The sequence below is a fragment of the Haplochromis burtoni genome, unplaced genomic scaffold, assembly GCF_018398535.1.
Source record: "Haplochromis burtoni strain Fernald_Lab_line unplaced genomic scaffold, NCSU_Asbu1 Contig_66, whole genome shotgun sequence".
Lineage (NCBI taxonomy): Eukaryota > Metazoa > Chordata > Actinopteri > Cichliformes > Cichlidae > Haplochromis > Haplochromis burtoni.
Genome location: NW_024582427.1, coordinates 1722193 through 1733734, shown reverse-complemented (window position 1 = coordinate 1733734; position 11542 = coordinate 1722193). Strand labels below are relative to the sequence as shown.

Sequence of the window (11542 nt, the reverse complement as noted above, 5' to 3'; positions counted from 1 at the left end):
TTTAAGGCGAACATGATACCACACTACAGACACTGGTGGAGTGTCACTCTGGGGTCAGTTTCTGCCACCGATATGGGTTATAGTTAGACTGGTTTTGATGTTGTAATGTTTTTGTAGCAGTCCTTTAAGCACAGTTTGAAGATAAAAGACATTTTATGAAAATTTGGCCTTATTTGACCTTGGAAGAGGGGTCAGAGGTAAAATGTGACAGGATATTAAAAATCTTTATGGGGTACTTTCTATAAGTGTTTACATACAGAATAATGAGACACAATACCAAAAACATAACCTTTTTGGCAAAGAAGGCAAAACCAAAAGAAAACATGGTTTGAGGAATTTGTTTGTTTTATTTGTTTGGGTTTTTTGTCAGACTGTTGCAGGTGATTAGAGTAAAATCAGATTAAAACCTAAACAGAATTTTAAAAAAAACAATGGTTTTTGTAAATCTCAACACTGAAACAAAGTTTACAATATTTATGCACTGCATTCTCGCTGTACATGTGAAGCCATGTTTGAAGAAGAAGAAGAAAAAAAACAACAACAAAAAAAAACATGTTTCCGCCCGGTTTCGAACCGGGGACCTTTCGCGTGTTAGGCGAACGTGATAACCACTACACTACGGAAACTACGCATGCGCCACTAAAGGGTCAATCGGAATACAAATGCAGCACATGTAAAGAAACAAGCGAATATGATGCATGTTTTAATTGTACAATATTATATTATATTAATGATATGCAAAATTGTCATATGTTCTAAAATAAATATGATTTATGACAGCATCCGAAGAAGAAAATGATTAGATAACATTAAAAATGTCATGTGTTCTAAAATATAAGAATAGAAGTCGCAAAAAAGTTCTCCCAACAGTGACAGATAATATTTTATTGAAAATTAGTCAAAAGAATCTAGTCTTGGCTGTTTGTTTGTATGACTTACATTATTTTCCCATGATACTTAATAGTGTATTAGTAGAGGATTTTTTTTTCTTTTTGCCTGTCCCATTTGGTTCTTTAGCCGTCAGAATTGTTGTCTGAAGACCAACAAGGATACCCAATGGATTTACTTTGCCAAATGGATCATCGTGGCATTGCCGTATTGGTTCATTTGATCGACCTTTGTTTTTATTATTTATTTTATTTTCAGATGTTACAGACGGGACAGACATGAGTGAGGGATAGGAAAGGGAGAAAGAAAGAGGAAGGAAAAGAAAAACAGAAGGGGAGAGGGACAGTGAGAAAGGGATAAAATATAATAAAATCTCCTGGATCACCTGTTGAGAAAGAATAGAAAACAAGCAAAAAAACCAAAGCAACATACTAAACACAACACCATCGCATTAATCTAGCTAAGTGTAGACAGCAGTAAATACTAAATATTCAATGTTGTTGTGCAGCACGCAGGACAGACAGTGCACAATGTGCTTTGAAGTAGCAGCCAAGAAAGCTGTAATTTAAGTCTACAAACAGCGAACACGCGTGTGCACACCTGTGTGGATCAGCGCGCTTGTATTCAAATGGTTTCAACATGTAATGGTCTGCAAGAGGATGTAGAGAGCCATAGCCCCGTCCCCCAGGGCATGAAGCAGGCATGGAGGAGATCGAGGCCCCAGACATCCAGAGGCCCCAGAGTGCGAGAGCCCAAGGAGGACCACCGGAGGGGCATCCGTGCCACCTTCATGGGAATGGCTGAGGATCCCCAGACGAGGCGTCACCCAGTAGCCACCGAGCAGAAGCTAGAGGGGGCTGCACCGGCGTGCCCACCGGCTCTGCCGGCAGCCAGCTGTGCCAGAGTGAAATGAGCCGCAGGCCCAGAGGCTGGAGCCCTGAGGGCCCCCTGCACCCCAGAGGAGGCCTGACCGAGCAACAGGCGCCAGGCCCCGCCAAGTAGCCACCGGGAGTGAGCTGGTACATACCTGAGCGCCCAGCCCCGGACACCAAGAACCACCAATGCACCGACCCCTGAGGGCATCAGTCACCGGCAGGGAGTGTGGTGAGGGGAGATAGGCCTCCACACTTTGGAGGGCCTGGGAGTTTCCAGAGAGGTGGAGTCTAAGACCCGACCTGACATATAGACACAGACAAACAGGCACACACAAACACAAACATGCATTCCCGATCAATGGAGCCAAGTACAGCTATTGAAAGGTTGCCTACATGTTTACAGTACAATTTACCACATATTATACATGTTGTCTAGAGATGGAATAAAGGGCTGTGTGGGTGCATTCAGCAGCCTGCTGCATTGGAGTTTGCCTGGTAACAGATGACTCAAACGGAGTCAGGAAGTATACTTCTAAAAGGTCTTTGTTGAGTGAGGTCATGTACTGAGGTTAAAACACAGACATAAGTCTGCCTGCACACAGACTTGTTTTGCTTGTAAACGGCATGCTCAAGTTCTGTTCTGAAGTGCAGAGGGTGGAATAACAGGAAGCATCTGGAGAAACAAATGAAGTAGCTGTTCTTTTTTAGAATATCTCCTACCTGGAATTACTGGAACATGCATCTGCAGTGATGCAGATTACTGGTCATCATATGTTATAAATATCACACCCCACCTATTGTTCGGGGGAGATCGAGGCTGATGTTTTGCAGAGCCCATCTTCACCACATATATGTGTTTTAATAAAATCATTGTTTTGATGCACTATGGACCTTCAGTCGTATGTCTCTTTTCTCAAATAGGAATCAGGACACAGTTCAGAAGCCTCATTGTTCATGAAGATTGTTAGTTCACTGTAGTGATCTGAAACCAGACTTTCTTGTGTAAGGTGAACATGATACCACACTACAGTCGTTTATGCACAGTTTAAAGATAAAAGACATTTTATGAATATTTTAACCTTATTTGACCTTGAAGGAGAGGTCAGACATCAAATGTGACATGATATTTAAAATCTTTATGAGGTGCTCTAAGTAATAAGGATTTTTGCCCATTTTTAACCAACAAATCGTTAAGTTGACCATGAAAACCTTGTTGGATGTAAGCCAAATTTTAATAGGTTGTTGACATGACCCCACTCCAAACCCTTACAAAGTTTTACCAGAATTCATTCAAAACTTTTCAAGGTACAGAATGACACACAATACCAAAAATCTTATGAGGGGGGCAAAACCAAAACAAAACATAGTTTGAGCAGTATTTGTGTGTGTGTGTGTGTGTGTGTGTGTGTGTGTTTTAACTTCAAGTATACTTAAAGAAGTATACTTAAGTATACTTTAAGTATACTTAAAGAATGATATATACATGATGATTTTATGGTTTGTCACTGCTCTTATCCAGTGTTGGGAAAGTCACATAAAATTTTGAGTCCTTTATGATCACGAGGGCCTCTCCATTTTTGGTCTCATCTGTTACCAGCTCAAGGATGCACTCTGCTACCTCGGTTGCACTGCGTCAAAAAGATACAATATGCATTTTAAGATTATTTTAAATCCAGTTGTAGAGGGGGAAACCCCCCAAAATGTTGATGTTGTAGGGGTTACTACAAACAAAGACTTACGTTAACACCCCAAGATTCTCTCGCATCTGAAGTCTTGCATCTACCAGGTGGGCAAATTGGCCCGTTTGAGATTTGATTTCAGAGATCAGGTTTGTTTGAACAAAACCTGGGCAAATAGCATTGACCCGTATACCATAGTCTGATGCTGCAAAGGCAGCCTATTGGAAAAAAAACAACAACATATAGTTAGGCTTTTTAAGTTACATTTCATCTATATAGAAAGCGTAGTGTGAGGATAAACAACAAGTGTTCTTTGTTTCAACATTTGCATTTTTGAAGTTCAGTGTCCAAAGATTCCAAATTTAAAGATGAAGTCTGAAAGATTCTGCACATATCGTGGATGTGCACAATGTTTGCACATTTTTCTAATTTTGCCTCTGTACACCTCCACACTGGATTACAAATTTAACCATCCAAAAAAAATTGTAGTAACCGTTTAGGAACATTTTCAGACAAAAGTAATTAAACAAACTACCACAAACTGTTTGCCAGTGTAGAAGTAAAACCAGAGTCAAATTTGGGGTTGTCTGTCCAGAACCAGTACAGGTTTGTTTAAAATGTGTTCATGGAACAGGACAATGCTCCCAAGCAGCAAATCTACGACAGAATGGCCCAAAAAGAAAATAATGAAGGACTTGCAGTCAAAGAGATCAGTGCATAGACAAATACCTGCAAACTTCCATAAACCTGAAAAAATGTTGTAAAGAAGAGCGAGTTAAAATTTCTCCCCAACAATGGGAGTCATACGTGGATGGTTACTGGATATTATTGCTGCTAAACGGTGGCTCTACAAGCTGTTGAATAATGTGGTGTTTTTCACTGCAGAGTCCTGTGAACGCTTTCTTTTTCACTTGATGTTATGTGTGAGCGCTGCCTCAGACTGAACTGTGAGGTCAATGTGCAGGAAATGCCAAACAATAAAGTTAAAAATGAAAAAGTAAGGCAAACATTTTATTAGTATTAAATTTGCTCTAGTTTCAATTAATTTCTGCAGAAATTTGATAGATTTTTTTAAAATCTTCTTAAACAATCTCATGGGAGAATCTCTCTTACTGCAATGGATCGAGTGAATCCGACCAGCCCGTGTTTAGTAGCCGAGTAGACAGGAGCTGTAAGCAAAGGCCCAAGACCTGTAGGATGGGTTATATCAATCATTGTACAGGGTTTAAGTTTAGTGTTGTTAATGTAATGACATTTACAATCCTAGTCTGGTATGTCTCCAATTTGTCTCCAATTTGAATTTACAGTATTTACCTGCCAAGGATGAAACATTGATGATGACCCCTCCTTGACCTCCCTTCAATTTGTTCATGTGCTCCAGAGCCAAATAAGTTCCCCTAATAGAGCCAACCTACAGGGGGAAAAAAACGTCATTTTGGCATCAGTTCATACAGTGAAAATCTGTTTTCTCTCTGTAAACACTTCATACAGTCATCTGCATACAAAACATTGTGATGAATAACAGGAAGAATAATGTAACCCAAGCCTACTAAATTTGGACTTTCTCAGGTTGCCAATTGTTTATTTCAGACTAACTAATAAAAGGAACAACATCTTTCTGAATGAATCAGCAATTCATAAATTTGAGGTATTAGAAATATAATTAATTGTTGTGCTTTCTCTTTCTCACAAGGTTTGTGGAGACCATATTCTCCCACTCAGACTCATCGAACATGCCGGCATTGTTGCACAAGATGTCGATTCCTCCAAAGGTTTCTACGGCTTTCTGAAAGGCAGCTGAGAGAGGAGAAAACAGTGCTTTACAATTATGCTAACCTTTGTACCTCCAACATTTATAATCTGATTTCCAATGTCATGTGTTTTACCTTTGAACTCCTCATCTGATTTTATGTTGCATTCCCTGAACAGCATTCGATCTGGTTCGTACTCTTTGCTCAGGGCTTCGACCAAACTCTCCCCTGCGGCTTTATTCTTATCCAGAAGTACAACCTGTTGACAGAAAGGAAAGATATGCTGTCAGTTTGTTAGGTACCCATCTAGGCTATTTGAAAACATATGAACTACTTTGACAGACTTGCAGTAATTAAAGGGTGTTGGTAAGTTCCGACACCGCCTACAGGAGTTGTGAGGTCGACCAGTTTTTATAAATCTTACTTTATTTTTGTGATTTTGCCTGTAGCTTGGTGAGCTGTGATGAAGCCCGGGTTGGGCATGCAGGCCACTGTTACTGTTGCTCGTAGTTTAATTCTGCACGTACGCATAGTTAGATTTCACACCTACATCTCTGCATCTTATTGCACACATATATTTGGCCACGCTATGCCTGAGTATATTTAGAAGTTGTTTGTGCAGACCAGTGCGAGGCCGGTACAGAAATGGGGAACTATGGGCTGGGAGGTAAGTTAATATGCCAATTTTCATGACAATTGATCTTTCACTATGCAAATGTACTGTTTATAAGATTGGGAAAAGATGAGACTGAAGAAGTCACTTGGATGAGTGACGAAACGTGTCTCCCACTGATACGCTACGTCCAGATGAACAGAATCAATTCTTACTTTCACATAAGACTTTAGACTTACGGGAAAGAAGCACAGTTCTATATATAATCCTGTGTAATAATAAGTAGGTTCATCTTTCAGGAAGTTGGCTACAGTGAACTGCTTGCAGACTGACTGGTTTTCTGATTGAAGGAGAATCCATGTATTTGTTTTGTTTGAACTGCTTGAGGCAAATAAAGATTTAAAGACTAGATTGAGGCTATGTCCCTCTTTTATCTCAGAAGTAAAGAATCACATTCAGCCTTTTAGCCTTTCTTTTAGCATGATATCATAAAAAATAAAAAATAAAACACTCTTGTTTGGTTGTTTTCTCTGGGAAAATCATTCAGTTTAATTTAACTGCACCACAACTCCACCACACCCCACCCGCACCCTCGCAGGTTGACAACCACTAAATCAACTTTTTTACTTTTCACCTCACTTTTGGCATGATGTCAACAACAACTTTCTTAGTTGTTTTTTCCAACTAAAGGGTGTTGGTAAGTTTTCTGTGGAAACGTACACCACCAATAAAGCTGCTGCATCTTCACGTACAGTTGAGATTAGTTTAATAAGAAGATATCTTTATCTATGAAGAAAACTAATATTGATCCCCAATGCCCTTTTCCTGAGCTGATCATATGAGCTGTAACTTAGTGTAAAAATATCTGAATCCAGGCAACTTGCTTAGTTATCTTATATATAATAAATATCTCTTCCTACACTGTTAACTGTCAACTCTGTATATTTTTATATATTTTATTTATTGTTTACTCTATTTAATTTGTAAAATATGTGTACACACACACACACGTAGAAAAATATTTAGTATACACATCCAGAAATGCATATACTATTATATATTGTACATATATTTATTAGTTTCAGATGTAGCCATTCTTGTATTTTGCACAACTCTGTTGCTTGTGAAGCTCGCACACAAGAATTTCACTCACATGTGCTGTACCAATGTACCTGCACATGTGTGATGTGACAATAAAAGTGATTTGATTTGATTTGTTAAATGATGATGTGTCTACCTTTTCAGTCAATGCCTACAATGCCACACGTACCTTGGCACCATTTTTTAGAAGAATCTCCGTTATGGCTTTTCCTATTCCCATCGCAGCTCCAGTCACTACTGCAGTTTTACCGCTCAGAGCCATTTCAGTAGAAGAAGGGACTGAGAAGGTCAGCGTCCATATGCCTGCAAAGAAATAAGAGAATGTGAAACAAAGAGAAGTTGGTGGCTTTTTATTTGTCACCACCCATCAGGAAGACTAGCAGGTTCTAACGTATGACATGCAAGAGAGAGCAAGTGAATGTACAAGCAATAACAATGTGTCAATCAATCAATAGACCACAGTCAGCAGACTTGTTCTGGAGAACACAGCTTGGCCAACTATAGTCTAACTGAGCCAAATATGGCTTGCACTCATTTTGGGGTAGACTTTCTTGGGCTGTTTAGAGCTGCCAGTGAAGAATGTGCTTTGTATTTTAATCCATTTATTCTAAAGCTGCAAGATTGCTAAATAAATTAGACTTCACGATTTCCACAGAAATTACGGTGGGAATGTTTCTTCTGCCACACTTGATCTGTGGCTTGCTGCTGAAAAGAGGAGGCAAACAGGCTGGCCAAACAAATCTGAATAGAGACAGCAGTTGATACTTTTACTGTCAGAGGTTCAATTAAATTAAAAAAAAAAAAAAAAAAGTAGACCTTTAATTTAAAAAATCTGATACATGAAAGCATCTCCACTGGCAGAACACTTTTATCTTTAAAATTATACGTTTCTGGGAATTGTGTTCATAAATTAATATGAGGTTTTGGTTATATCGCACAGCCCTATCTGAAGGGTTGGGTGTTTTGAGAGTCAGTTCGGTTTTCATCCACATTCTTCGTTTGTCAGAGTACTGTAGCACAACAAACACTCAATATACCTACAATATTGATCAGTTTCCCTGCGCGCAGTCGATCTAGGGCTTGATCAATTCTTCTATTAAAATTCGTGGATCACACTAAAAAAGTCCAATGACACATTAAAAAACATAAAAAAAAAAAAACAAAAAAAAAAAAAGGCACATGCAATAGCAAACGATCCAAACAAAAATGGCAAAAGTCTCTTACCGACAGTATACCCACTCGCACCTGAGTGAATTAATTGCCTCTGGTTTTTTCAAAGACGTGATTCCCACACACCCACTACCTTTTCACAGCTCTTCAGCCAATCACCTGGCAGAGAGCAACAAACTGCCAGGTGACACTTGTTACATATAGAATAACAATAGAAGACAATGCTGAAAACTAGTGATGGCCAAATGAAGCTTTCTGAAGCACTGAAGCTTGTATTGAAAAACGGTTCATTACTCGAAGCTTTTCAACACAGTCCTCTCTGGTGACATCTGGTGGCCAAAAATACAAAGAGCAGCTTGAATCCACAAAATAAAACCAACTGCTTCATTACGATTGCCTACTCTACAGAGTGGAGTTTTGTCTGATATTGGGCCGCTGTTGTGTTGCTTTGAACGTGTATTTTTTGGTGGTTAAAAAAATGTGTTTTATTTGTTTAATAAATAGTTTTGACCAGTAAACTCTCCTTGTTTAAACATGCACCATGGTGTGGTCTTCTTTGCTTGTGACTTCTTGATGTTAGTAAATACAATAATTGAAAAATACCACGTTACATATAATATATACATATAATAATGTACAACACATTATGGAGTATGCTTCTGCTCTGAGGTCCTGCCTCCATGCACTTATGCAATTAATCGCTAGACAGGTGTATTTATAAATAATATTATATTAGGGAAATTTTCCCAGACATATTTTTGACCTGGGGGTAGAATTGATTGTGAAATGGAAAGGGAAAATGCTTATGAAATTGCAAATTAAAAACATGATGCATTTAAGGTAACCCTTTTTCATTTTTATTTAAAAAGAGAATTTGTTCTAATGTGCGATGGCCGAACCTGTTCCTTTTCGTGGAGATCATTTCTCCTGCCTTAAGGAAAATCCCTTCACATGGCCCAGAGGAGGCTGGAGTGCAGAGAAACTGGTAGAGATGCAGTTATACAGTCTACCTGGGCCCCACAAACTATCAGCTAAAGAGAATAAATAAATTCAATTGCTGCACATTTGGCAGACTAACATTTTCAGATTAATTAAACAATAAAATATATATTTTTACAACATTACATGTAAAGAGTCAAGTGGAAGTTTTTCTAAAGTTATTTAATGATATTTATATTATGGAAGCAGATTTTTGACATTTTACCTTTTTCCCGTTTTCAGATATAATAAACACGCACAAAACAAAAGCAAACGGCCAGAACACAAAGCTGGAAAACCCACCCGATTGACAAAAATCAACTCAAAATTCTCCCACACAACAGAACCTCCTCTATTCCTCGCTGGCTCCAAATCTCTCAGTGGAATGATCAGTGGTTCGCTATCTGTCACCATCAAAACACTCCACAAATCCCGTGAATGATTCGCTTCCTTATAAACCATTGAATCAGATACCGAAGCAGTTAGGTTCTAAATGAAGCTTCGGACGTCACCGATCACGTGACTCTGGCCAAACGAATCAAGCTTCGATACAGTGCTTCTGAAGCAGTGTGTTGATTTTTTTGACACACGCACCGGAGCTTCAGCTTCAAGCGGGCCATCACTACTGAAAACTACTTTCGCTCATTCGTCCTTGTGTTGTAGGATGTCTTTGAGTTCAGTGATCTAGCTATAGTTCAGTTTTTGGAGAAAGGACCCTTTGACATCTCTCGGGCAGTTTCCGTAGTGTAGTGGTTATCACGTTCGCCTCACACGCGAAAGGTCCCCGGTTCGAAACCGGGCGGAAACACATTTATATTACATTTCAGTATATCCATTGTTATACCAATACATACAAAAGTCTTATGTGAAAATGTCCCCAAAATTTCATTCTGTTCATCTGGACGTAGCGTATCATTTGTAGACACGTTTCCTCACTCATCCAAGTGACTTCTTCATTCTTATCTTTCCCCGATCTTATAAACAGTACTTTTGCATAATGACTGACCACTGATCAATGGTCATGAGAATTTGCATATTAATGATCAAGGCACTGACCTCCCAGCCCATTGTTCCTTCAGTGGTGCTAGTTTCACTCATTATGCAAATATACTGTTTATAAGATTTTGGAAACCTGCTGAGACTGAAGAAATAACGTTGATGAGTGACGAAACGTATCTCCCACTGAAAACGCTACGTCCAGATGAACAGAATCAACTTTTGGGGATTTACTTACCTGGACCACTGAGCATGCATCAAGATGTGACGTGCAAGTACTATGAGTTACGTAATCACAATCAAAATATGTACTGTATATGTGTTATGTACTACATATGTGACAGTCACTCCACAGAAAAAAAACAGATTCTGCTGAATTTTCGTCAGCAGAAACTGGACACAATAATAATGAACATCAGCTTAACCTGCAAACACATGAATGCAGCGATATTATTTTATTTAAATGATGCCAATTTCAGTGTAATGTGTTTGTGTTCAGAGGGGATTCAGTCAAACTTAACTGCAGCTTACCGTGCCAGCTTATCAGATGGTCTGTGCCACTCAAACTGTGTGCGTTGTTTCTTCAGAGATGCACTTCATAACTGTAAAATATCGCACACAGCGACTCTCGCACTTCTGAGTCTTCTAATGGTCAGGGATGAAAGCCATCACGTCATGGTTTCCGTAGTGTAGTGGTTATCACGTTCGCCTCACACGCGAAAGGTCCCCGGTTCGAAACCGGGCGGAAACAGTTTTGGTCCGGGGTGAAAGAAATGTCTTGTCGATGGGCATGTGCAAAGGTCACTCAGGTTAATTAAAAGGAGCAACTTAACAAGGAAGATTTACTCAGAAGAAAAGCTGACCACAGAAACTGGGATCCACAGTTAAAGCCGGATAGAGATTGATTACACAAAAAAAAAATGTTCATTTTCATCGCTGACACTATTACCCAATCAAATCACTTAACGCCAACGGCCCCTCCCCTACTTTCGCTCTGCTCTCATGCAGCTTGTTGAAGAAGTTTAGAGCCATGACAGAAAAAAAAAAAACTGAAAATAAATGCAGAATAAATGTGTGAATTTAACCGAAATGTTAGCTGCTAGGGATGCAGTGGCTCCATGGAGAAGTGCAGGAGGATGGACAGCAGTCCCAAGAAGACAGCGAGGTCAAGACAGCGCGAGGTCACCTTAACAAGGTAAGAAATTAGATGGATTCAAGTACAATGAGTGAGTCACCATTAACAGCGTTAATTGTAGCTTTTAATTGTCACGTGCTGCACTGCTGCAGTGCATAAGCAGTGTTGGTCAAGTTACTTGAAAAAAGTAATCAGTAACTAATTACTGATTACTTCCCCCAAAAAAGTAATCCTGTTACTTTACTGATTATTTATTTTCAAAAGTAATTAATTACTTAGTTACTTTTTATAAACACAATTTAAAACCTGAAGAGGTGATAAAGCGATAGATCTTTCAGCCCAATTCTACTTTTTCT

The 11542-nt window shown here is 39.1% G+C and overlaps 1 protein-coding gene and 3 non-coding genes across 4 annotated transcripts; 2 read left to right on the top strand and 2 right to left on the bottom strand.

Moving 5' to 3' along the window:
* Positions 1-553: 553 nt before the first annotated feature.
* Positions 554-626, bottom strand: trnav-aac. The gene has a single exon. It is a non-coding gene; the product is annotated as a tRNA-Val (tRNA).
* A 2275-nt stretch (positions 627-2901) lies between these two features.
* LOC102301911 (15-hydroxyprostaglandin dehydrogenase [NAD(+)]) lies at positions 2902-7313 on the bottom strand. The gene is made up of 7 exons (XM_005923137.3): positions 7077-7313; positions 5329-5452; positions 5133-5239; positions 4757-4853; positions 4556-4632; positions 3503-3660; positions 2902-3391 (listed from the first exon to the last, which is right to left on the bottom strand). Exons 1-7 carry the CDS (start codon positions 7167-7169, stop codon positions 3256-3258), a joined length of 792 nt encoding a protein of 263 aa, XP_005923199.1. The 5' UTR covers positions 7170-7313; the 3' UTR covers positions 2902-3255.
* Positions 7314-9790: 2477 nt separating this feature from the next.
* trnav-cac lies at positions 9791-9863 on the top strand. Its single transcript has one exon. It is a non-coding gene; the product is annotated as a tRNA-Val (tRNA).
* An 866-nt stretch (positions 9864-10729) lies between these two features.
* On the top strand, positions 10730-10802 carry trnav-cac. The gene has a single exon. It is a non-coding gene; the product is annotated as a tRNA-Val (tRNA).
* The last annotated feature ends 740 nt before the right edge of the window (positions 10803-11542 follow it).